This window comes from Arvicanthis niloticus, chromosome 7 (assembly GCF_011762505.2).
Source record: "Arvicanthis niloticus isolate mArvNil1 chromosome 7, mArvNil1.pat.X, whole genome shotgun sequence".
In the NCBI taxonomy this organism is placed as follows: Eukaryota; Metazoa; Chordata; class Mammalia; order Rodentia; family Muridae; genus Arvicanthis; species Arvicanthis niloticus.
In genome coordinates, this window is record NC_047664.1 from 55309203 (window position 1) to 55334247 (window position 25045).

The following is a 25045-nucleotide window of genomic DNA, read 5'->3' on the forward strand; positions in this document are numbered from 1 at the left end:
ACAAGGCCTAAGGGCATGACTTAAAGGTGTGACTTAAGGGTATGGCTTAGAAGTGAGACATATAAAAGGCAAGAGGCAGACAGAACAGTTCAGTACAACTTGAGTACAACTTGGAGTTAGTTATTAGGCATTAGGTATTAGGCACTTGGCACTTGGAGGAAGAACTTGGAATTAGACATTAGCCACTTAGCACTTGGAAAAAGAAACTTGGAACTTGGAGGCACTAGGGAATAGGAACTAGGGACTAGGAACTCAAGACTTGGGACTTGGACTAGGAAGAGAGACTGAAGATTGAATCACATTATGTCTGGTCTCCATTCTTCACGTTTGTCCTCTCTCTCTTGCTGAACCCCAACTCGTGGACCGGAGTAGCTTGGGGCAGTGTGGGCTCTAACAGTTTAGCCCCCAAGGCTTTTGGCAGTGCGGGTTCCAACATTGACAGAGCGGTCTGTGACATTTTGGCCCCCAAACGTGGGGTAGCTTGGGCAGCAACACCTTTGAAATGTTTCTCATTGTCGTTGTGTTCAATGCCCACTAATTCTACACCTCCTTATTTCTCCAATTCTTTCAAGCATCTACCTGATCGTATAGTCTATACTTATGACTATACTTCCCTACAATGGACAAGTCTGGTATTCAGTGTAAGGCTACAAATTAAAAACTTAGTTACTTACTCCCAAGAAGTTCAAAGCTTTGGGGGTCCAGTAGAGAGATAGAAAAGTACAGAATAATTAGGACTCGTAATATACAAATTATATTGGTAAATTGCTGTGTTCTGGTCAAGCTCACTGAGAAGCTGAGTCTAGAAAGAGGTACACACACACAAAACAACACAACACACACACTTTAGACCCAAGCATGTTTATATCAAATGTCTTCTGAAACCCTCTGTCCTAGGTCAGACTTGCCCCCACCTCTGTATTGGAGAGAAGGGAAACCAGCAAGAAACTAAAATATCATGTGCTTGTGAACAGCTAGAAAGTAAAACTATCTCCAAGTGTGGTTACCAGTGTTTATCCCATAGTATACAATGGCCTGCTGTTCAGCTATGGAAAGCTCAGCTCTGGGGAGGATGAAGAGGACCTGCTGCCTTGAGACTCCTGATTGGGAATTCCAGCTGACTGCCCCAGCTTCCCCAGGCCACCTTCATAGCTGCTATTTGATCTTTCACTTGGAGGCCTTGCTGATGGGGCACTCTGCTTGGCCTGAGACTCTGGAGGGCGAACTACAACTGCAAATTAGTGAGATTTGCCTGTTTTACTTTCTGCTGGATTTTTATAAGATCCCGATTTGATGGTTGTCCCCTTTGTTCTCTTAACTGTTCTACTCCAGTTGCGTCTGCTAATGCTGTAAACTCCTAACTTAATGTTACTGTCTGGGCTGCAGAGATGGCTTAATGGTTAAGAGCACTGACTGTTCTTCCAGAGGTCCTGAGTTCAATTCCCAGCAACCACATGGTGGCTTACAACCATCTTTAATGGGATCCGACGCACTCTTCTAGTGTGTGTCTGAAGACAGCTGCAGTGTACTCATATACATAAAATAAATAAATCTTTTAAAAAAATATATTTTACTGTCTATCTGCAACTTCTCTCTATCTGCTAACTGCTATTCATTCTTTTACTTACTGTATACTTAATGAAGTCACTCATTCAAAATCAGAGGTCTGGCTCTCATAGCCCTTTCTCTAGACCACATAAAACAACTGAGACTAGTACTATTGGCAGACAAGATCAGATCAGTGGTAGCTCACCCTCACCTGTCCCTCCCTGAGTCCTGGGAGTCACGACATTGTTTATGCGTTCCCACTGCCTGGCACCGTGCCCTGCAGATGACTGAAGCTCTGTGACACATGAGTTCATGGAAACAAACCTACCCCAACTACTTTCCATCGACTTGGACTCTAGCTGGACAAGCACTTGGTACCTCTCTGCTCCAGCCACCCTGCTATCTAGCCTCCGAATCCATTTGTTACTACCTGATCTACCACTGATCTACCCTGTCTATCTAACTATAGTGCGTGCTATCTCCCAACCAAGTAGTTTCTGCCCCTTCTTGGAAAGTTTCCTCTCAGAGGAAACCTGTAAGTCATGTGTCCCTTTGAGGCTGAATGACCTTTTTATAGGGGTTACCTAAGACCATTAGAAAGCAGGGATATTTATATTACATTCACAACAGTAGCAAAACTACAGTTATTAAGTAGCAACAAAAATAATTTTGTGGTTGAGGGTCATCACAACATGAGGAACTGTATTAAAGGGTCACAGCACTAGGAAGGCTGAGAACCACTGAGCTAGAGGGAAGGGACCCGGTTCACATTCCACTTCCCCTATATCTGCTCCTCTGCCCAGCTTATGTACTATGGTGCATGGTCCTTTTATTAAATAAAAATGTCAGCTAATGGGAGTGAACGCTTTAAGAGATTAATAGGATGGGTTGTCTTCCCTTGACACCTCCATTTCCTGTACTCACTGCCCTGGTTCTCCCTGCATATGTCTGTCTCTTTTTAAGAGGCCAGACATTCTGCCTTTCTGTCCCAGAGAAGGGATGCCAACAAAACCCAGAGATGGTCATTTCCATTGTGAATGCCTTGCCCTTACGATGTCATAGCATAAATGGATCCCCAGTAGCCCTCTACCAAGATCTCCCAGAGATAAGAAAGTATATCCTACATCAAGGGTAGGGCAGAATCAGGCTGCAAAGGAAGACTTGGTCCTTAGTCTCTTAGAAGGGATGCTGAGCCTAGCATAATGAGTGTTGGGGGAGAGGGAGTGGGGGCTGGAGAAGGAACATGCATGGCTCCTCTAGATACAAACCTGTTGAGTTGAAGAACTACAACGATATAGAGTAAAGCTGTTGATAGCAATGGCTGTCTTGAATATCCACTGCCTCCTCTTTAAAAGAAATATATATACTGTAGTATTTTCATGTAATCTGCATAGAGAAAACACCTTTCTAAAATCTGAAGTTCTATAAACGCTAATAAACTTGATGGTCACCCCCAATATGACCACACCCATAATCAAGATAAAGGATATGTCCATCAAACCAGAAAGTTCCACCAAGTTCCTCTTTCACATCACTACAAAGCTCTGGCAAACTACCAGGGTTTTCCATCTCTTTACTTTTGGCTTTTCAAAGATTTCTTTATTCTCATATTCTCATATTCTCATGAATAGTCTCAGTACTATTCATCACCAGGTGGATTTTCATGCCCCAACTACCACCTGCACACACTAAACAAATATGGAGTTTCATATATCCACGAAGCTTTAATAAAAGTGTGTATTTAGAGAACACACGAAGGGCTAGAGAGATGGGTTCCGTGGATAAGAGCACTTGCTGCACACGCATGAGGACCTGATTTCAGATCCTCGATGTCCACATAAATAGGCAGTCGGTGTGGCACATGCTCACATGCTTGCAAGGCAGCACTAACCCCAGCCAAAGTGGAAGAAACCATGAAGATCTCTGGGGCTTGTTAGTTGCCAGCCTAGTTCTAAGGAGAGTGGGAGCCCCTGTCTTAGGGGAACATGGCAGATAGCAAGAGAGCAGGACATTGTATAACCTCTACTGGCCTCTGTGCATGCACAGGCACACACACACACACTCAAAACACACACACATACACTAACACACAGGCACTGACATAGACAAACACACACACTCACATCACACACATATACACTAACACACAGACACTGACATAGATAGGCAAACACACATCACACACATATACACTAACAAACAGATACTAAACATAGACAGGCAAACACACTCATATCACACACATATACACTAACACACAGACACTGATATAAACAGACAAACAGATACACACACACATCACACTTACACTAACACACAGACACTAACATAGACAGAGACACACACACTCACATCACACAGACACTGACATAGACAAACACACACACACATTCATATCACACACATATACACTAACACACAGACACTGATATAGACAGACAGACAGGCGGATGGAAGGACGGACACACACACACACGCACAGGCACACACACTGCTTTCAGAAGTGACTACCAAGATCTATTCCTTCCAGCAATGGAGACTTCTGCTGGCTCTGCATCCTGCTAGTTCTTTATTAGTTTGTTTGCTGTTTTCCATTCTAACAGGGGTGTTGTCATTTCTCCCTATGGTTCCAATTTCCATTTCCCTAGTGACTGACGATGCTGAACATCTGTGCAGGTGCTTACTTGCCATCCCTATCTCTTCTTCAGAGCAACATCTACTTAACTTTGCCCATTTGGAAAATTAGATTGCTTATTTTCTTATTTAGCTATAAGAATTGTTTATATATTCTGGATATGAGATATGTATTCTGCACACACTATCTCCCAACCCATGGCTTGTTCTGCACTTATCAAGCAAGCCTTTCATAGGCAAGTAACTTCTAATTTTGATAAAATTCAATTTCTCTACCTCTTTCTTTGATGATTTTTCTTTCTATGTTCATAAATACTTTCTGTCTTTTAGTAGGATCCTTCAAATACAAGTTGGGTATATCTTGTTAAAGATTATGTTTTCTTTCTATCCTTATGGTCAATGTTGGTCATATGACAACCCTCAAACAATGGCTTGTGACCAGAAGTGATACAAAATCTCTCCATCCCTCCCTCAGGCAAGAAAAGCCCTGCTCTGGACTCCCCCTGCCCTCTCCCTCTTTCCCCTTCCTATGGGCTGAGATATAAAAGTAGCAGCATCTGGGTTCAACCACCCAGCTGATGGTCATACCCTAAATTACAGTAGAGCAACAAGGTGGAAGGAGCCCAGGTTCTGAATAATCCACAGAGCAGAGTGCAGGCCCACCTGGGCTGCAGCAGTGTAACATGAAAGACATGGATGTCTATCTTATTTAAAGTATTACATTTAGAGAGTGGGTAACTTGGATTTTAACAGATATACCCAGTTTTTTCTTAGAAAGTGAAGTTCCTTAGACCCAAGTTTTACCTTCATCAACGCTAGTGTCCTAGAGTTTATGCTCATTTGTCTAAACTCACCTGTCAAGCACCAGGTTCAGTACTATCAAACATCAATGTGTTTTTATCTTCACAACACCTAAGCTAGCCAAGCATGGTGGTGCAGCCTCTAATCCCAGCCCTTAGGAAGCAGAGTGGATCTCTGTGAGTTTAGGCTCAGCCTGGTGTACACAGAGAGTTCCAGAATAAACTCCAAATAAAAAAGTGAGCATTTTTATTGTCCTCTTAAGGGTTAGAGAAAGAAAGCAAGGAGGCTCATGGGAGCTACGTGGCAGCTCTTCTTTTCTTTGCTTAGTCCCCCAGTCTTATTTGAGGATCTCTTTTATCCCTGTTCTCAGTCTATGGAGCCTTAGCAGATCAATGTGCACAAATCCAGGCCTAAAAACATCAGATCGACATTGTTAAGCAATCCTTATAGGAAAAAGAGAGCGACCTCCAAAGGGGTGTGACAGCCAACCATAATGACTGTGTCTATAATCCCAATGCTGTAGGGAGGGAGGACAATCACCATGAGCTCAAGGGGGAAGAGAGAGAGAGAGAGAGAGAGAGAGAGAGAGAGAGAGAGAGAGAGAGAGAAGAAGAAGAAGAAGAAGAAGAAGAAGAAGAAGAAGAAGAAGAAGAAGAAGAAGGAAGAAGAAGAAGAAGAAGAAGAAGAAGAAGAAGAAGAAGAAGAAGAAGAAGAAGAAGAAGAAGAAAGAAGAAGAAGAAGGAAGAAGAAGGAAGAAGAAGAAGAAGAAGGAGGAGGAGGAGGAGGAGGAGGAGGAAGAGGAGGAGGAGGAGGAGGAAGAAGAGGAGGAGGGAAGGAGGGAGGAAAAAGAGAGAGGGAAAGGAGGGAGAAAGAAGAGAGAAACAGAGACAGAAAGAAACAAAAATAGAGAAAAGAAAATGAAGGTGTTTGCAGTGTCCTAGGATTTTATGGGACATTAGACAAGTGTCTTCACTTCCTCTCTAGACTTGAACTCGAGGGGATGGGAGGCTAACTGAACCCAGAAAATAAGCAGACCCAAATATGGAGGGGGGAATCCTTTGTGTGCCAAATCCAGCAATGCAAATAAGCACAGCCAATCACAGAGTCACTGGACAGGTAGAGCTTACCACAACACTGCTATACACCGGATGTGGCAAACCAAAAGAAATCAACTCTCTCATAGTCCTGGAGGACAGAAATCCAAACCAAGGTGTCAACAGATCTGTGTTCACTCAAAGTAAAGTTCCATTACTGCCTTGACTAGTTTCCAGTAGCAGCTGACAAGCCTGGGTCTTCCTTCACTTGATGTTACCTCCAAATTCTGCTTAGGTCACTAGTTGGCCATCTTTCTCCTGTATCTTCAAGAGTCCATGCAGTAAGAGCACTTTCCTGACTTTCTCACGTTTCCACAGACCCTACTTTAGAATAAAGTCATGCAGATAGGTATAGAGGGGTACAGTTGACATACACTCCGGGCACACAATTTAATTCATAGCATCAGTTGATAACATTACTTCCCAGTTTTAGCCATTTTAACTCAAGGGTTTGATCATTTGCACCAGGCAAGAGGTAGAGCCTAAGGCTTGTTCTTAAGCATTGTAACATCTTCAGAGTCTAAGTCAACACTAAAACTGAAAGCCAGGTCTTCGGATTTAATGACCACATGCCTGAACTCTACACTGGCTTTGAGTTTATCAAAACCAAAGAGCCATGGCTTGGAGCTGAGACAGAGGATTACCTGTCTTTCATCTGCCTCGCAGCGGCTGTATACAACATGCCCAAATGAACCAACCAAATTTCAGTCAGTGATTAGGCTAAGAGATGACTGTCAACTTGGCTGCATTGCGAATCACTGAGAAGGTTGGTGGGAGCACCACCGTGGGCACATCTGTGTGTGCATCTCCAGCAAAGAATAATGGAAGCGAGAAGACCCACCCTGAATCTGGGCAGAACCATGCTATACCAGGGGCCTGGACTGATGAACCAGAAAAGGAAGGAGAAAGCCAGCAAGGGATCTGAATTCACTGTTCTGTTCCACCACATCTTCCCTGACATAATGAACTGAACTATCTGAAAGCATGAGCCAGAATAAACCCTTCCTCCTTAAGTTATCTTTGTTGAGTTAATTGGCCAGACAGAAAAGTAATTAATACAAGCCATGGATTATGTGTGTGGCTGCTTCCGTGGTTCCTCTAAGACTGAATGCTCACCACGTGAGGCAAGGAGAGGCCATTTGCACCTCCCCAGGACTGAATGTCCAACTTTGAGCATCAGCCATGAATTTTTCACATGCAGAGTGTTTACAGCAGGACTGTCACCACTGGTTACCCTAAAAGTGGGGAAATGGCCTGATCTCTGTAAGCTCATCTTAAACGAAAACCATGTCCAAACCAGTGGAGGAAACCAATTGAAAGACAGCCAGGGCTCCAGGCAGGAAGGGAAATGGTCTAGGGACCTAGGAGGGACTGAAATCCGGACTTTCTGCAGAAAGAGATGGTATTCCTTTACAAAGCTCATTTGGCCCTGGTCCAAGTTGCTTCTTCTAGGTGCCCAAATCTCTTGGTAACGCCGCCAGCCATGGTTCATTGCATTCAGCTTGGCTAGATACCAGGCCCAGTCCATACAGAGAGAACCCTGCTGGCTAAAAAAGTGGATAATTACTTTCCTGGGCAGCTGGAATTTCAAGAAAGGTGGACTAGGCTACACCTCTCAGCACGCACTTCTCATCACTTTCCATCAGTAGGTGGATTTGTTTCCTGTGGCTGCTGTGACAAATTGACACCAACTAGGACAAAAAAAAAAAAAAAAAAAAAAAAAAAAGTATTCTCCTGGTCAAGGAAAGCAGATGTCCAGACTCAGTCTGCCAGGGGCACGCTTTGGCTTGTGCTGCACTAGTCTGATCTCTGGCAGTTTTCATAAGCTTTTGCTCTGTGTGTGTGTGTGTGTTCCTATAGTCTTCTCCCAGTGTCTCTGTGTCTCAAGCCTCTCTTGCCTTTCTGTAAAAACAACACTAGACATTAGATTAAGGGCCTGACCTAAAAGTAAGATGATCTAATTGAAAGATTCTCAACTTTACAATGTCTACAAAGACCCTATTTCCAACCCTACTTCCAAAGAAAAACATATGAATAGTTACAAGGAGGTAAACCTCAGTCATATCTGTGGGTCTCTGGGGAGCAAAATCCCATTCACTGCAATAAACTGAAGACCCAGAAATTTGTTCTTCCACGAGCACCCAGAATGACTTCGACCTTCAGGCCACCTTATTTTAAGAAAGCTGATCCATTTGCTTTAGATTCAGAGATGGATTAAATATGTTCCCTGTCTTGGAAGGCATACTATTTAATGAGAGCTGTAGACTGATCATACAAAGCACTGCCTCATACTGTCAAGCAAGGTCCCAGGGCCAGACAGACCAGGGTTCAAGTCATGTTTCCTCCACTTACAAGCAGTGAGGCTTAGAACACGTTCTTTGGCCTGCCTGAGGCCTATCCTGTTGGAGGGGTGATTCCTATATAAATTGTTGTTGACTGAGGCTCAACAGCTAAGGAAAATATGGCTTTCTATACAATAACTGGCGTGAAGGGCATAGTCAAGAGACAGACATTAATACCTAAGGCAAAAAGCAAATTCTGCTCATGCTCACACTGTAGGGGTCTTTAATGTACATCTATGGAACAACAAATTCCATTATTTGATAGCATGTAGCCCGTGATAGCTAGGAGTATATACAAAATTATGAACTTAAGACGTAAAAATTTTATTCATTTTTATAACACAATTGCATGGTTCTTGTATGTTATAACATCAACAAGACTTTGGGATAGATGGGACAACTTTTAAAAGACCCATTTCAGGATCTGTGGGCTTATTTAACCAACATTTATTGATTACCTTCTGCAATGGAGCTCAAAGTATAGGCTTTGGAGAGCCAATTTAAAAACAGAGTCTAGCTAGGATACCACTACCATGCAACGTGGTCAGTTCAAATAAACCCCTGGCACTGGGAGGCACCTGAAGAGACACCTGGTACAAGTTAGCTTTGATTATAGTCCCTTTCTCACTATGTTTTTCTTTGTTTATTGAGTGGCTTTCTTCCCAGACTACACCAGTAAACCTCATGTGTTTTTTGAAGGCAGGAGGTGCTGAAGTGTCTTCTGAATCTGTGACCAATGAATTCTAAGCACAGAATAGTATAAGTAACTGGTTATTTATTGTTTATTTGTTTGAGGGGAGATAGGGTCTTATGCAGAGCTTTGAACTCACTATGTAGCAGTGGATGGCCTTGGACTCTCAATCCTCCTACCACTACCTCTACTAAGTGCTAGGATCACGGGTGTGCATCCCCATGGCCAGCTAATGTGCTTGACTTGTAATAACCGTTCTCAAGATAGATCTACTGGAACAAGAATATCGTACCTTCTAAGTCAGAGCCCAATACTGGATTTCCACGGAGAACCCAACCTCCCCACCCCACCCCATAGTCTTTTACTGCTATGGATGATTCTAGATGGGCCCAGAGATGACATTCCCTTGGATCTACTCCTTGACATAAAGCCTGACAGATAAGATAGCCTGACAGAGAAAATAGAGATGGGCGGAGACGAAATGGGCCATCCTTTCCAGTGCTAGCCCAATGCTTAAAGGAACTAAACTAAGTGGCTCTAAGTGGTGGAGTTCATTGCTCTACACACACGGGGCGTTAACGGAGGAACCATCCACACAGGTGGGGAAGGTGAATGGTAGCTTGCTGGGGAAAGGAAGACAGCATCATCCCTCTCACCTGGAGAAGCCAGGGCCCCGACCTCAGCTAACAAACTCTGGGTGGATTAAAGAGGAGACGCCCTAAGAGTCTGAAAGCTCCCTTCTGGCCCATTCGCAGGGGAGGGGTCCTGTTGTGTTTATCCACAGGTCAAATCACCTCTGTACCTTTGAGTACATTCATTTTCCCTTGAGAAATAAATGGCTTCACTAACACACACACACACACACACACACACACACACACACACGTAGTAGGTACAGGAAACAGGAGCTAAGTGAATGGAGTAAGTGAACGCTTGAACCAACCATTGCAAGGAAGCCAAACTCTTTCACTGAACCGCTGCTCCAAGTCATATCACCTGCCCAGTTGTTACCCAAGGGCCCGGATGGTCCCTCAGGCGTCACCTTTTCAGCACCAGGAATCATCCAATCGCTTGCCTCCAATACAGTGGTGACTAGGCAGGCAGGTGGGGCTTGGCTCTCTCCCCTCCCGGATCCCAGGGCTTCACGGTCTCTCCAATCCTAGGCCAAACGCTGGAGAGCGAGAGGCCCCTCCCCAAAGCCTGGCACCAGATGGTGCTGGCGATCGCGGCGCCCCCGCAGGCCCGAAAGTGTGAGATGGACCGTGCACCTGCAGGTCCTGCCGCGGCCACCTGCTACCCGGACTCGTGGGGGCTTGGGGACCCGCTGCAGCGACTCCGGAGGCCGACCCGGAGCCCCGGCCTCACCTCGCTCACCAGCCCCTGCCAGTCGCTCTCGGTCCGATCGCCGTCCATGTCCCCTCCGGCGTGCGTGGGCCGGCTGCACAGCCGCCTCCTTTCTCCTCCTCCGGCTCCTGTCACCGCCGCCACCCCGGCCCCGCGCAGCCCCGAGAGGGCCGGGCACCTCGGAGCCTCCGCGCCGCCGCCTCCCGCGGCCGCCCGCGCCGCTGCCTCCACGTCAGCCTCCGCGGAGGAAGGGGAGGAGGAGCCGGGCCCCAACCACTGCCCTACAGTGGTTCGGGGCCGGCGCCAGCCGCGACACCCCGGGGACCCCAGACCACCAGCTGTGTCTTCTAGGGAAGGGAGCCTGAATGTGAGCCATCAGGCAATCCCAGACTCAATCATTCCCAGGCCTGCGGTGAGGGAGGGAGGCTGGCGAACAGGTGGGTGCCACCCCCACGCCGAGAAGCCAAACTCCCTCATCCAGCCATCCCCTGCCAGGTCAGGCCTCTACCATTGGAACTGAAGCTCCACCAAGGAAGGGCCTTTCTTTTCCCTGAATAAGCGTTGGAACAACCTTGGCACTCAGTAGATGCTCTACACATTTTGGTTGAGCATACAAATGAAACCCTCCATACTGTACACTTATACTGATTTTTAAAGCGGGCAACGTTTCTTTTTAAGTATCTGATGTCGTATTAGAACGCAAGTACGAAACTTGAAAATAAAACTTTAAATTCTGAATAGGGCCCAAAAGCTTGATGGTGGGACTTAGCACGAGTTAAGAGAGGAGTTGAAGATTGTGCTATTATTCAGGGTTCTGTGTAGAAGAGAAGGTGGGTGACTTCAAGGAAACAACAACAGGGATCAAATGGACTCTCAAACCCCATACAACCCCAACTCAGACACAGAAATCCCAGCACTGAGAAGAGAGATGACCACAAAGTCGCACCCCTAACAAGAAGTGATCTGCGATTGATAGCTTCTGGGAGAGGGGGAAAAAAAAACAGTTTTCTTAAACAGAGAGAAATTTCAAACTCACTGCAAGGCAGGCCCGGTGTTCAGTCATAGTCGGCCAACACAATAGAACTCCATGATTTTTTTTTTTTTTTTAATGCTTCTGTTCGTTTTGTTTTTTTAAGAGAGACAACGAACAAGAAGTTGGGGGTGGAGAGAAGGGTCTAGGAGGTCTCGAAGAAGAGAAACGAATATAAGAATATCCTAAATATATCGTATAAAGTTCTCAAAATTTAAAAAACATCTTTATAAAGATAATTTCATGAAACTTTCATGGGAGGGAAGACTAGAGAACTCCAGAGGGAACCTCAGATGAATGCTATGTGAGCCCCCCACCCCATAGCTGCCAACAGAAAGCTTTCCGTACTTGGGGGAACACAGCTTGTACAAACGAGTAGATGGCCTGAGAAATTGGTAAAGCCATTTGACAACAGTAGAAGCCTCACGGCCACCGTGGATTTACATTTTTCAGTTCCTACTGCTAGAGGATCAATTCTGTGATACGGATGCTCTCTGTCTGATCAGCTATGGAAGCTGGGTGCTGGAATGTGGAGACATGGCCTTGGCCCCAGCATGCTATGTGATGAAATATCACACCTGAGGGTGGGAAACACAGAGCTCTGTTCTTGGCTTTTCTTCCTTGTTTCTAAGATGGCAGCCTTTCCATTATCTCTCATCCTGGGCTCGGCCATTCAATCTGCTTTGCCCAGCAATGTTGGCAAATGTATTATAATAATCAAGTCATTGAGCGCCTTTGGAGGTGGGGCTTAGTTTTGCATAGTGCTCCTGGGAACCTGTGAGCACCTCCATGAAAGCAGTCCCAGAATGGCTTACTGGATGTCACTGGACTCCCTAGACAGACAGCCACCAACCAACCACCACATGGGTGAGGTCCCATCTTGTTGGGGGCTGACTTTTAGCAGAAAGCGGCTATCAGCTTTGCAGCCATCTTGAGCCATATACCCTGACATGAGACTTGGATTACAATAGCCTACAACAGCTGAGCACACTCTGATAATCTTGGTTTAGATACCTTGAGATTAAAGGTGCATGAGATTAAAGGTGTGTGAGATTAAAGGTGTGTGACTTAAGAGTGACCTAGAGATCAGATTTAGAGACAAAACCTAAGGGCATGATTATAGGTGTGACTATTATTATATTATTATATATATAATATTATTATATATATTATATATAATATATATAATAATAATATATATATAATATTATTATTATAGGTGTGATTATAGGCATGGCTTAGAAGTGAGACATATAAAAGGCAGAGACAGACAGTAGAGAATGAGACACTTTTAGGAGACACTTAGAGTAAGAGAGACTGAAGAATAAACGGGATTGTAACACACTCTGTCTGATCTCCATTCTTCGAGTCCATCCTCACTCTCTCTCTCTCTTGCTGAACCTCGACCCTCGGGGTTGGGCCAGGATACAGTGGCCACCAAACGTGGGGCAGCCCGGGCCTCAACATTTTGCTGGGGCCGCGACATTTTTTGGCACCCGAACGTGGGACTAGTGCGGTTCACAACACCATCTGACACGGTGCATGCATTAAGTCCAGCCAAGACAAGAGAAGAACTACCCAGCTAGCCTTATCCAATTTGATGACCCACAGACTCGGGCAGTAAATAAACAGTTTGTAAGCCACTTCGTTTGGAGCTGGGCTGGTGTGTATCAGATGGTAAGTGATATCCATGATAGTGGTACTGTTGATGAAGAAAGACCCTGGATGGTTAAACACTCTCTATCAGCCCTTAAAGGAGCATCTGTGCCTGACATCATAGCCAGGTGGGTTCTTATGGTGGGTTGAATGGGAATGGCCCCCATAGACTCATCCATTTGAATGCTTAGTCACCAAGGAATGACACTATTAGGAGGCGTGGCCTTGTTGGAGGAGGTGTGTTACAGCTCAGCTCCTTCTCAGGCACCTCATCTGCCTGTACATGGCATGCTCCCTGCTTTGATGGTATTGAACTAAACCTCTGATCTGTAAGCCAGCCCCAATTAAATGTTTGTGCCATGGTCGTGGTGTCTCTTCACAGCAATGGAAACCCTAACTAAGACAGATCTCATCCACAAAAATCTACAATAGACTGACTGACTGGGACGGGACTATGGAGAAGAAGCCAGCCTACCTGTGAGGGATTTTTTTTGGGGGGGGGGTGCCTGAACTCATCCTAGAAAAGGTGAAGACCACTGCAGCCCACGACCCCTGTCCTGATGGTGTTCAAACTAATGCTCTAGAGAATTGGGGGAGGGGCAGAAGGATAAATTAGTTCCCCACCTAGTTCATTGTCTTTGCAATCTAAGAAGCTAGAAAGAGGTCACCCTGCAATAGAACCTCTAGGGTTAATTAACTCAATGCCAAGCGTTTACTCCTAACAGCCTGTCTCTTACCTAAAAAGCAAGGTACTGTCTGCCAATATATTGCCCTCTGGCAAACCATCTGCTTTCACTCTGACCTGTCGATGAAATAGACTGTCGGGAGAGTGAGCAGATCTGGGCCATCTGCCTTGCTCTCTGCTGGCCTTCAGGTGGGAAAGCCCCTTCTGGATACCTGGGTTAGCTGAGTCTTTAAGCTCAGCTGCTGCATGAAGCCATCACTGATATTTTAGGCAGCAGGCTGGGCAATCAATGAAGTGCTGAGTGCCGAGGAGCCTTCATTTGGAAGCCATGGACCTTTAAGACAACTCTCTGTGATTTGCTTTCCTTCCCTGAAAATAACAGACAAACGATCGAAGTATTTCAAAGAAAAAAAAATGTGCAGAAAATCAAAGTGCATCAGGCCTCTACCCCACCCCCTCCCCAGCAGGCTGAGAAACCTTCCAGGGAAGTTGAAACACCATCCTGAGCTGCTGGGGTTTACTGGAGAGTTCATGTGCCAGCTCCCACCGGCTCTGCCAGCTCTGCCAGTAAGATGTGATAGAATCACAGAGCAAGGCAGTGGAGTTGCAAGTCATTTTTTTTTTTTTTATCTCTTTTCATTTATGTAGCCTGACATTGAGTAATAATAATAATTAAATCCAGTTTAAGCTTTTAGGCACCTATACCAGAAGGCCTCTAGACACCTCATCAATGGCAGCCCGGGCTGGTGCAAACAAAGCTAATTATATTGTGGTTAACAATTTTCAAAGAAAAAAACATAAAATAAAACCACTTACCAACTGTCTTCACCTCAGACAAAAGCAATCCATTAAATGTCCTACCCAGTGCCGGTGCACACAGGGCCAGTTTAAAGACAGGAGCATTCTGTTCAACTTGCCACTCTGGCACAAAATACAGAAAAACTGGCTTTAGCTTCTGTTTTTATATCCCCTTAGCTTTCTTTAAAAAAAAAAAAAATCATCTCTGGGGACCCAATGTCTTCATATGTATTCATAGCCCCAAGACCAATTTTACTGATTTATTTCTACACACCTGACGTGACTAGAGTACCTTTGAGTGACGCTTCTCTCTTTTCGAAGTCTGAGACGGATTTAGATAGGAAATTCCAGAATAGTTCAACCTAAGAAATTAAACCAGTACATACTAACGAAAATAAAACCAAACAAACAAACAAACAAAAAAGATCCTGGGAGATTGGGAAAGAAAGAGTTCTCTGCTGCGAAAGATCATCTGGCCCCATCCCAAGAGCTTCCGACAAGCAGGGTAACCCCCAGAGCTTTTGATACTTCCACGGTATTGTCTGTTTGGATTTTGGTCGCCCATGCAGGAAAAAATGTCAGAGTTCTCATTAAATCAAAGTGGGTAGTTTTCCAGGAGAGATTCGCGGGCCCTCCCCTTCTGAGCTGTTGTGGCAATAGTCGGGGCTAGTTCTTTCCCTAATCAGTGCCTTTCTCCTGCCTGAATTAAGAAACCCAACTTGGAAAGGTAATGACTCTTAATGGTTGTGGTTTGCTGGGGGGGCTGGGGGTGGTGGTGGTGGGGTGCGCACACTGTGTTCGTTGGTGAATGTAAAGATTGTGGATAGCTCTTGCTCCTAAAGAAAGGCTCATCTTGGCCGGCCTCACTAGACTCCCCCATAGGCTGGCTGCTCTAGATTTTAGATGGTGACAGAGAACTAACAGACCTTTAGGTTCCTTGCAAGAGCCTTGAGACCTGAGGTCCCCTGGACCACTGGCCTCAATTCTTTGGAAAAACAAGGGTCCATCGCTTCCACTGCTGAGGGACACTCTGTGAGGGACTTCATTCATCATTTTCCTGCAAAGTGGCCAGGCAGCACAGGGGTAGATAAGGGATTCAGGCCGCTTCCTCATTCTCAGCACGCTGTGTGTGTTAGCCTGTGGAGTTCCTGGGGCCTCCCTGCCATTGCCACTAAGCCCTCCCTGTCCAGCCTTAATCATGCACGCTCCCGATCCGCCTCCAGCTCGGCTGGCTGCCAATCAGCCGGCCAACAGGGGGTGGAAGGAAGTTCTACTTCCCGCTGAACCGTGCAGAGGTGCTCCGAGCCACTGAGTGGGGCTGATGACCGCCTAGCAGGCTCCGGGACGCAATTGTCACCCGGAGCAGGAGCACGTCTGGGCGTGATTGGCTTGGGCGTTGCGGGAGGCTGTAGTGGGGAGAGGCGGAGGCGGAAGAGGGAGGTTGAGAGAAAGGGGCTGAAATGCGGTGAGGAAAAGGAAATCCGGGAAATGAGCTGGAGGGTGCGAGGGAGCCAGGAAGAGGCTGGGCCTGCGGGCGCCTAATGAAGAAGCCAGAAAGTAAGGAACTCAGGAAGACCTGAAAACCCCAGGCGCCAGCGAAAATCCAACTCCAAGCCCTGTGGGAAATGGAGAGTCCTGGCCACAGAAAGAGTTAATTGGAAAAGTCAGATAAAGTCCCTCGGCGCTCAGATCACTCAAATTTGTTGTACTTATTGATAATGTGTTTCATCTCTTCTGCGGGGGTTGGGGGGCCGTGATTCAGCACAAAATTGATGTAAATTTATGGAAATGGAAATGCAGAGAGGCTGCAAGCTCCAAGCTGCTGGAGGGCTGGCTGTATGGCCCTCAGCGAAGGGAGGTGACTGCTCTCTGTACTAGGGGAGCTGAAAATAGAAACGTCTGACTTGGGGGCCACTGGCCTCTCCTGCAGGCCAGGAACAGACTGACCCTGTCGCTCTGGAAAACTTAGGGGGGAAAAGTTAAAAAGCTGATGACTGTCCAAAATAAGATCACCTCCATTGGCCTCCTGTCTCACTTTTGTCTGAGCATGGGGGAGTGATTTTTTACCCAGTGGTTATCGTCAGGCTTATGTGAATAGGAAGGGGATGGGGGAGAAGAGAATTATTCTCTAGAACCTACTGTGTGCAGAAACTTAGCTAATAAAGTGACAGTCCTATTTTTTCCTTCTGCACACTAGGAGAATCTTTTGACAGAGAGGGTGAAAGGTGGTACTCCATAGAATTGTCCGGAGCTGGTAAAAGGTTTACTGTCCATTAGACTGTCCTTCAGAACCGCGGATGGGAGATTTCTGTCCCCCACCCTTCATACCAGGTCGTGACATTTGTCTATTAATGTGGCTCTCCCAAGTCAATAGCAGTCTTTCTGGCCTGGCTGTGGCCAAACAGTGCAGGGAAGCTTTCAAAGTCTAGGAATTGCTTCTCTGGGCCAGGCCTTTCTATGCAGTTTGCAATTGAATTGAAATTGAAAAGTCAACACACCAAGGGCAGGAGAATATCTCTCCCAGCATATATAAGCCTTCAGGTGTCATCCCCAGCACTGCCAAAAATAAAATGCCACTAAGATGCAGCCCCGGGCCAAGGGGTATCACTTTCCCTTCATCCTTGTTGTTTAGAATATATATTTATTTTTATTCTGTATGTTTATCATTTATGTCTGAATGTTTGCCTACACGTATATAAGTGCATTGTGTGGTACCTTGTGCCAGGGAGGCCAGAGGAAATGATGGAGCCCCTGGAACTGGAGTCAGTAAGCCAGTAAATGGGTTCCAGGAGCCCTGGTCCTGTACGCTTGACCTCTAAGTAAGCGGTTCTCAACCTGTGGGTCACAACTAACAGAAAAGATGTATTTCCTATGGTTTTAGGAACTGAGATACTGACATGACTCAGTAGCAAAATTAGAAGTAAAACCTAAGTAGTATGATAGTTAGGATCACCACAGCACAAGGAACTGTATTAAAGGGCAGCAGCATTTGGAAGGTTGAGAACCACTCCTCTAGCCCCCTTCATTATTATTTGAGTGAAATATTCCCAGCACTGACTGGCCCTGCCTTTTGCCAAAGTTACATTCTTTTTTTTTTTTTTTTTTTTTTTTTTGAATGCACAAGGAATGCCTTCTTTAAACTTCCGTGGCTGCTTTGGTCTGATTGTGGACAAAGAGGAATGTGGTGGTTTGAAAATGCTTGACCCACGGGAAGTGGCACTTTTAGGAGGTGTGGCCTTGTTTAAGGAACTGGGTCACTGTGGGGCTGGGCTTTGAGGTCCTATGCTCAGGCTCCGTCCAGTGCAGAGGGAGCCCCCTACTGGTTGCCTTTGGAAGATCAAGGGACCAAAGATGTAGAACTCCCAGCTCTTCCGGAACCATGTCTGCCTGCACACTGCCATGCTTCCCAACATGATGATAATGGGCTGAACCTCTGAAACTGTAAGCCAGCCCCAATTAAATGTTTCCCTTTATAAGAGTTGCCTTGGTTACAGTGTCTCTTCACAGCAATGAAACCTTAACTAAGACAAGGAGGTTATCTGAAACCCAAGGTCATGGCTTGTAGGGATGGTGAGGCAGATGTTTCATAGTCTGGGTATGATCTCATCACATTTAGAACTTGTGTGAGGCAAAAACTGTTCAGTCCCTGGTGACATTTCATACAGTGCTTCAAGCTCATTGAGTCAAATTTCTTTTTGTTCTCTAACAGAACAAAAAGATGGCAAGCATGATTTCTACATGGAGCATGCCAGCAAGGATGATTGCCAGCTTGTAATTTTCTTATTAAATTTCTTTATAATTAAATTGATTAAGAGTTTATTTTAATTTTAATATTAACAAGAAATTTAATCGTAAATTTCTTGTAAACCTAACACCAAAATGTCTTATCTTTGAGGGAGAAAGCGCATTTTTAACGATCTGTATTGTCACAGAGCACAGCTGTTGCCACTTATTAAGCCCCTTTCTTCCCATGAGATAGAAAAGGCTACACTAAGATGGTACGCTGGCTAGTGTTCATGTCAGCCTGACATAGGCTATAGTCATTTGGGAAAGGGGAACCTCAACTGAAAACACCCCCTCGGAAGATTGCCCTGTGGATCATTTTCTTGATTAAAGAGGGTAAGCCCAGCGCACAGCTGACAGTGCAGCATCTAGATGGTTGGCCCTGGATGGTCTAAGAAAGCAGGCTAAGCAAGCAAGCCAGCAAACTACACTCCTCCGAGGCCTCTGCATCAGTTCCTGCCTTGACTTCCTGCCCTGACTTTCCTGAATGATAGACCACAATCTCTAAGACAAAATAAACCCTTTCCTCCCATAACCTTTCTTTTCTATGTCCACCGCAGTTTCTCAAATAATGACATGGAGGCTTATTTATTTATGAATTAATGCCTAGGCCTTAATCTAGTTGCTTCCCAACTGGCTAGCAACTCACCCACTTATACTATTCTAAGTCTTTCACATGGCTGGTTTCCTCTCCTCATTTTCATACATCCTACTTTCTCCATGTCTTGGTGGCAAATCTCCTGCACCTGACTCCTTCCCAAAGTCCCCCTCTCTCTGCCAGATTCCCAGCCATTCTCTCCTGCCTTGCTCTAGACCATTTGACTAATTTTTAACAGGTGATGTTTTTACATAATAAACACAAGATTATCCCTACACGTCCCCAAGTTATTTTTGGTCATGGTATTTGTCATAGTAATAGAAAGCTAACAAAGACAGGTGACATAAGAGCCTAGTGGTTTCTTCTTTGACAAACAGAGCACTTAATTCATTCAGCTAGGGTTTCTTGAGCACATCTTAGGTGCTGAGCTAGGCTGTAAGCTAGGACCAGTGCTTCAACCTCATACCTCTTGGAATGTAACAGGCAGATCCCAGCAGTGCTGGAAGGGACATAGGGAGATGACTCAGCAAATAAAGTGCTTGTCCTGTGAGCATGTGGACCTAAGTTTGATTGCCAGAACCTGTGTGTGTGTGTGTGTGTGTGTGTGTGTGTGTATGTGTGTGTGTTTAATGTTTTTAAATATTGAAATTCTGGGGGCCTAGACAGATGGCTCAGCAGTTAAGAGCACCCCCCTGTCTTCCAAGCACTTGAGTTCAGTTCTCAGCACTTCCATTAGATAAGTTAAAATTATTTGTGACTCCAATCCAACAGATCCAACTCCATCTTCTGGACTCTGTGTACACATACACACAGAGGGGGGAGGGGGGAATGAGATCTTAAAGACAAACAAAACAGGGGCTGTATGTTAGTGCAGACTTATAATCCCAGTACTGGAGATGGGATCGGTGTATGTGGACATACTCCTGCATTTGCACACACATGAACTCACACGTATTTGTAAGTGGGTAAATTTTATGCTTGTTTGTATGTATGTATTTTTAACACTCCTTGGAGAAAAAAAATGTTTAAAAATAGAAAACTGGGTCCATTTCATATTAAAAGAAAGGTAAGATGGAAGACTGTGAAGACACAGCAAGCATGACTGAGGAGAATCTTCTCAGCAGATCCTGGAACATCTGTAAAGGAGGGAGCATTGCCTCTATGAAAGATGTGATAGTAATGAGACAAAACTCAGGAAAAAACAGACAAACAAAAACCAGTTGGTTGGGCAGTGAGAGGAGGGGCCTGGGCAGCATGGCCTCTGTGCTTAGTCTCCTCATCTCTACAATGGGCACATTGGACCACATGATCTGGAAGTCCTAAAGTTCACTGAGACTAAGTTTAAATTTGATTTAGACTCTACATAAAGCTTTATGGCGGCCGTGCTATAACTGTTCTCCAAAGAAGGTCATAAAACATCTACTGTCTTAGTTACTTTTCTGTTACTATGATAAAAAGCCACGACCAAAGTGTCTTGGTCACTGTTCTATTGCTGTGAAGAGACACCATGACCACTGAGACTCTACTAAAGGAACACATTTAATTGGAGGCTTGCTTACAATTTTAGAGGGTTAATTTAGTATCTTCATTTCAGGAAGCAGACAGACACGGCACTGAGCTGTAGCTGAGAGCTTTACATCCTGATCCACAGGCATCAGGCAGAGGAAAAAGAGACTGGGCCTGGTATAGACTTCTGAAGCCTCAAAACCCCAATGACACACTTCCTCCAACAAGGCCACACCTCTTAATCCTTCCCAAACAGCTCCACTAACTGGGGATCAAGCATTCAAACCTATGAGCTTGTGGAAGGCAGTGGGGTGGCATTTTCCTTCAAACTACCATAGCAATTTATAGAAGGAAGAGTTTATTTGGCTTTATGGTTCCAGAAAGATTGGTCCCACCACGGTGGGAAAGCATTGTAGAAGCCTGCAGGCATGGCGGATGGATCAGCATCTGAGAGTTCGTGGATGATACCATAACATGAAGCAGAGAGAGTGAACTGGGATGGAACATGGCCTTGAAACCCCAAAACCAGCCCCACCCCCTGAACTTTTACAAACACTCTGCAGGTGACATCTCACTGAATCGTCATCTGCTGTCATTATCAATAGATCATGCTCCCAGTCTCACATCCGGCAGGGTTATTAGTTGACATCCCCATTGCTGTGATTAAATATCAATTCAAAGGAGTAAAGACCTACTCTGTCTCAGAGTTTGAGAGGTTCCAGTCCATGGTCAGCTGGCTCCACTGTTTCTAGACTGTGGTGAGGCAGAACATGCTGGCAGAAGAGTAAGGATCCCTATTACAAAGTTGCTTTCTCATCTGGGTCAGGAAACAAAGAGAGTCAGAGAGAAGAAACTAGAATAAAATTTAGGTCACAGAAACAATTGATTCCAATTAGGGTCTACTACCTCCAACTGGGCCCCACCTTGAGATGTTTCTACCACTTCCTAATAACATAATCAACTTATGAATCTACCCATTGATGAGGATGTAGACATCATGACCCAGCTACCAGTTAATGATTGGAACCACCAGCTGGGAATTAAGCCTTCAGGATATGAACCTATGGGTGACACTTCCTATTCAAATTACGAAGGTAGGTCTCCTGGACAGTTCAATGTCAACTTGACACAAGCTAGAGTCATCAGAGAGGAAGGAATCTCTATTGAAAAAATAAATGTTTCCATAAGACCAGGCTATATCAAGCCTATAGGGCATTTTCTTAATCAGTAATTGATGTGGGTAGCTCAACTCATTGTGGGTGGGGCCACCCTTGGAAAGGTGGTCCTGAGTTCTATAAAAAGCAAGCTAAGAAAGCCAGGGGAAGCAAGCCAGTAAGCAGCACCCCTTTCACAGCCTCTGCATCAGCTCTAGCTTCCAGGTTCGTGCCGGTTGAGTTCCTGCCCTGACTTAATTCAATAATGAACAGTGATATGAAAGCATAAGCCAAATAACCCTTCTTTCCCCCACCTCTTGATCCTGCCAAGTTATTTTGTGGTGTTTTATCACAGCAATAGTAATCCCAAGTAAGACAGTAGATTAAAGCCAGGAAGGCTCTGTTGGCTGGGAAATCTCAAAACATTTCCCTCGATATTAACAACACCTCAGTAATAAATAACAGCTGGTCCACCATCCTTCAGGAAGCCGTTCCCCTCACTCCTGTCTCCAATGAGCACCTAGCCCAGGAAAGCCCCAAGTGGGCACTACCCAGGGCCTCCTTTCCTAAGAGTTCTCTATGGCTGCTCCTCAGTGCTTCCCTCTATGGAGTCTTCATAGCCTGAGTTACCAAAGCCCTGAAGAGGGAGAGAGGGCCCTGGTGCAATTGATGTTAGAACCTCAGCAAGTCAGTGCTTGATGCTGGTCTCACCACCCAGGACTGGTGCTGGTCCTTAGGAGCAACTGTGCCTTCCATTACTGGCCTGTGGCCCTATGGGACCGGGCACCTGTAGGCTGTTGAAAATCTGGTGTCCTGCTTGCATTTAGAAGAGGAAAGTAAGGATTCTAACGAGTTTTAAGTGACTGCACCAACACTGCCTAACTATTGAGAAGAGGATCTATGCACCTCACCATTGCGATAGGCAAATGTGTTGATCTGCTAGGGATGGTGTGACCCTATGCTGGGTGGTTTTAACAGACCATTTGGTTGTCCTTCAGTTCTAGATGCATGAATTCCAAAGTTCAAAATGTTGGCAGGGTCAGTTCACTAAGAGATCACTTTTTATGGCTTGTTGTCTGTCTCCGCTCTCGGTCCCTTCACATCATCCTATGTCTACATTTCCCCTTTTTGTAAAACCCCAGCCACATTGTGTTGGTGCACGCCCTACTCTAGTGTGACCTCATTTTAACTAATTTCATGAGCAGTGACCATATTGCCAAAGAAGGTCACATCTGGAGTACTAAAGGTCAAGACAAGTCAACATATGAATTGGAAAGGATGACCCAAACTTACCCATAATACTTAGGGCATTTTCAATGTGATGTCTCCTTGCCTCTCTATATAACATATCCACTGGGTCCTAATGAATGCCTCGCCATTCCCAAAGCTCCCCCTGGCCTCATCCAGAACGGGTAACTGCACAGTATTTATTTGCCTTCACTCCATGCAACCCACTTGTGTTTGTTCTACCAACCCATTCTGATATCCGGTTGGAGGCTGTGAAATGGGCATTTTTGACTCTTTTTTTTTTTTAAATTTTTTTCTATGCTTCTTTGATGTCCTCAAGCTCACTACTGCTCCTACAATCAGCAGGTGGCCAGTGAGTTGGCCTTTGTTCCTACAGCAATTCACTGAACTGCAGCTTACAAGATTCTGAGTTGCCACTCACATCTGATGAGTCTCTTCCTAGCACCAAGGAGCCACTTCAAAGGCTCTCTCTGCCAGTGCTGTGGGAAGACTCTACCTGCAGAACTTGTTTCTCACCAGGACTTCATTCTGTGACTGAGATGACTGTCTGGTTTCCTCTCACAACTTTGAAATACAGTCACCTTGGTCTCGGACACAGCATCCTCAGACTTGGAAAGTCATTGGACCAAAAATGTCTACAACTTATTTTTTCCCCCTTAGATTTTCTTTTTGTATTGATTTTCCATTTTTAGCACAAGATTGATCACCAGCAAAATACCAATTTACATACAGATTCTGCTAAACTCAGCATCCTACATACTTGGAACTTTTTCGTTCATAAACCAATTTTTTAAAGAGACAGCTTCTATTATCAGAAGTGTCTCTGGTGACACTCAGGTCCCCTGGGAACAGACCCAGAAGGAGCACAGCCAGGTTGGGGAGAAACCAGTTGTCTTGTGTGTATGGGAAGTCAAGGAGCCAGAGACGCATATGGACAGGTAACTTTTTTGCTTAATTCAATGGATGCCATCGATGAAACTGACAGCTTGGTCAGCTATCTTAGAAGGTCAGTTGGTGGCATTCAACAAACACATTGTGAGCATCTTTCATGAGATGTGTCATTGTTTAGGTACTGGGGATAGGGCAGGGCCCAAAGATCCAGAGTATGTCTGGGTGATTGCTACAGGACAGTGGGGAAGTACATTTCAAACAACTGTGCAAATAATTGTTTAAAATTCCAATGAAGTTTACATTTTAAAGATCTTATAGGGTTGTTAGGACAGTGTATAATATAGGAAATCTAAATCATTGCAAGTAAGACCTAAAGATATATAAAAATTAGCTAGCAAGAAGCGGGGCTGAAAGAGGCTCTGCCAGGAGAGGAAGAAAGTGAGAATAGAAGGACTGGGTGGAAACGCATGTGCCCAGAGAACAGAGTAAGGAAGGATGTGGCAACAGTCTGGGTGAGAGGGAGAACCCAGAGCCTAAGCCAGGATACAGACATTGGAATCTACCACACAAGCCCCAGGAGCCTCTGCACAGTGTATTGGAATTGAAACCAGACTCTAGTACAGAGACCCTAATAAACAGTGGCTTGGCCAAGAAAATGATTCATATGCAAGGTTGCTGTGTTTGAAGAGAGCCATTTGGATAGGGCATAGGTGGAGCTCAGTTCAACAGATTTAGTCTTTGTGTGGTCACAGACCATAGGAAAGAGTCTCCCAATGATGCCAGCTCCAGTCACCAAATTTCCCCACCTGTGTCCCCAAGGATCATGGAGACAAGCATGCCCAGTCTACTGTGCTCTTGGCGGATTCTTGATTATAAACTCTATAACTACGATGAGATATTCCCACACCATAGGGTCTGAGACGACTTGCACAGTAACAGAAACTGGAGCCCTGCATCTGGCTTTGACTAAATATTAGTCAGAAAGAGAGTTTGGTCTAACAGGCTTCTCAGAGTCTTAATAACTACAAAGTTTTGGAAATCTGATCTCATCACCACGGGACTCAAAACCCTTTGGATCAGCACAAAGTCCTCCTAGAGACCATATTTCCCATGCTCCTTTGTGGTGGCTTAAAGCCATGTGGCAGAGTCCACGAAGTGCCATGAAGGCTCAAGAATAATAATACTAGTAAAAACCCGTCGAAACTATATTACCTCATGGCTATACCTCTGAAAGTCATGTAG

General features: G+C 45.2%; 1 protein-coding gene across 3 annotated transcripts in view; it reads right to left on the reverse strand.

The window, feature by feature from the left end:
- Positions 1-10663, reverse strand: part of Ccdc149 (coiled-coil domain containing 149) — a 93699-nt gene extending 83036 nt beyond the window's left edge. The window contains exon 1 of one of the 3 annotated variants that reach the window (XM_034509412.2): positions 10476-10663. In XM_034509412.2, coding sequence (XP_034365303.1) covers positions 10476-10523 — 48 coding nt within the window. In that variant the 5' untranslated portion in view covers positions 10524-10663. Of the gene's footprint in view, positions 1-10053; positions 10201-10475 lie in introns of those variants that run through there. The other 2 variants (XM_034509414.2, XM_076938496.1) reach the window with 2 other exon arrangements.
- Between the last annotated feature and the right edge of the window lie 14382 nt (positions 10664-25045).